Raw genomic sequence first — 1,340 nt, 5'->3', positions numbered from 1 at the left:
GGGGGTCAGCGGGGGTGGGCCCGGCCCCCAGCCCCCCCCGTGCCCCCCGGCTCACCCCTGAGGTGAAGATGGCGGGGTTGCCGCTCTCCAGCATCTCCTCCAGCTCCTCGTCCGTCGTGTTCTTGCCGGCTGCGCGGGGTCAAGGCCACCACAGGCTCCCCCCAGGCCACCAAAAGCGGGGGGGGGGGGGGGGGGGGCCCCCCCCCCCTTTTTGGGGGGGGGGGCGGCGGTGGGGGAGGGGGCACGCACTGATCTCCAGCTGGCGCTGGATCCGGCCCTTGCTGCGCTCCCGGAAATCGACCTGCGCCTCGTTGTACTTGGTCATCACGTCCACGAACTTCCGAGACAGGACCGAGTGCTGCGGACGGGACGTCGGGACGGGGACATCGGGATGGGGACATCAGGATGGGGACGTCGGGATGGGGACATCAGGATGGGGACGTCGGGACGGGGACACCACGGGCATGGCGTGTCCCACCCCAGGGGATGGGAATGGGGACACCGGGAGGGGGACATGGAGATGGGGACGCCTTGGGCACGGTGCCTCCCGGCCTCAGGGGGCAGGGACAAGAATTGGGGACAGGGGTGGGGACGTTGGGATGGGGACGCTGGAATAGGGACACTGCAGGTGGGGCCAGGACCTGGAGTTCAGGATGGGGACGTTGGAGTGGGGACATGGGGACGGGTAGAGCCTGGGCACGGCACGTCCCACCCCAGGGAACGTGACTGAATGCTGAGGATGGGGACGGGGACATCGGGATGGGAGCGTTGGGATGGGGACACCCTGGCCATGGCACGTCCCAGCCACGCGGGACAGGACCACGGACAGGGGCACGAGGCCGGGGACGCCCACGGGCACCGGGGACAGGAGTGAGCCGTGGATCGGGGGACACCCAGGTGAGGCACGTCCCCAGCCCCCAGGGGACAGGAACGAGACGTGGGTCCGGTGACTGGGGGGTGACATCCCACCCCCGGGGGACAGGGACGGTGTCACCGGGCCTCACCTGGGACTTGCGTATGCGCAGGTCGGCGGAGGAGCGCTCCTCGTCCTGCTCGATGTTCCTCTCCATGCCTGCCAGCAGCGAGACCCCCCGCAGCCCGTCAGGGCACCGTGCACCCCCCCGGGGGACCCCCGGGCCGGGGACGTGGCCACTCACTCTTCAGCTTGTTCCGCACGCTGTTGGCCATCTTCTTGATGTCGGCCGTGAGCTGCTCCAACTCGTCTTTGGTCTCTGCGGGGACATCGGGCCCTGAGCCGCCAGGGAGGGCACAGGGCGCCCCCCCCCCCCCCCCGGCCCTGTCTGGGGGCTTTTGGGGACACACGCCCGCACGGGGCCCCC

The 1,340-nt window shown here is 70.7% G+C and overlaps 1 protein-coding gene across 1 annotated transcript in view; it reads right to left on the bottom strand.

Annotated features, from left to right (window-relative positions):
* Positions 1-1,250, bottom strand: part of LOC118157305 (syntaxin-3-like) — a gene marked incomplete at both ends in the record, with an annotated part of 1,628 nt that extends 378 nt beyond the window's left edge. Inside the window, 4 exons of the mRNA XM_035311572.1 lie at positions 56-129; positions 250-358; positions 1,005-1,072; positions 1,158-1,250. Of these exons, the coding sequence (XP_035167463.1) occupies positions 56-129; positions 250-358; positions 1,005-1,072; positions 1,158-1,250 (344 nt within the window). The remainder of the gene's footprint in view (positions 1-55; positions 130-249; positions 359-1,004; positions 1,073-1,157) is intronic.
* Positions 1,251-1,340: the final 90 nt, after the last annotated feature.

Source organism: Oxyura jamaicensis (genome assembly GCF_011077185.1).
Source record: "Oxyura jamaicensis isolate SHBP4307 breed ruddy duck chromosome 5 unlocalized genomic scaffold, BPBGC_Ojam_1.0 oxy5_random_OJ69647, whole genome shotgun sequence".
Classification (NCBI taxonomy): domain Eukaryota; kingdom Metazoa; phylum Chordata; class Aves; order Anseriformes; family Anatidae; genus Oxyura; species Oxyura jamaicensis.
The sequence above is the reverse complement of the archived record's forward strand: the minus strand, read 5'-3'. Positions and strand labels throughout refer to the sequence as shown.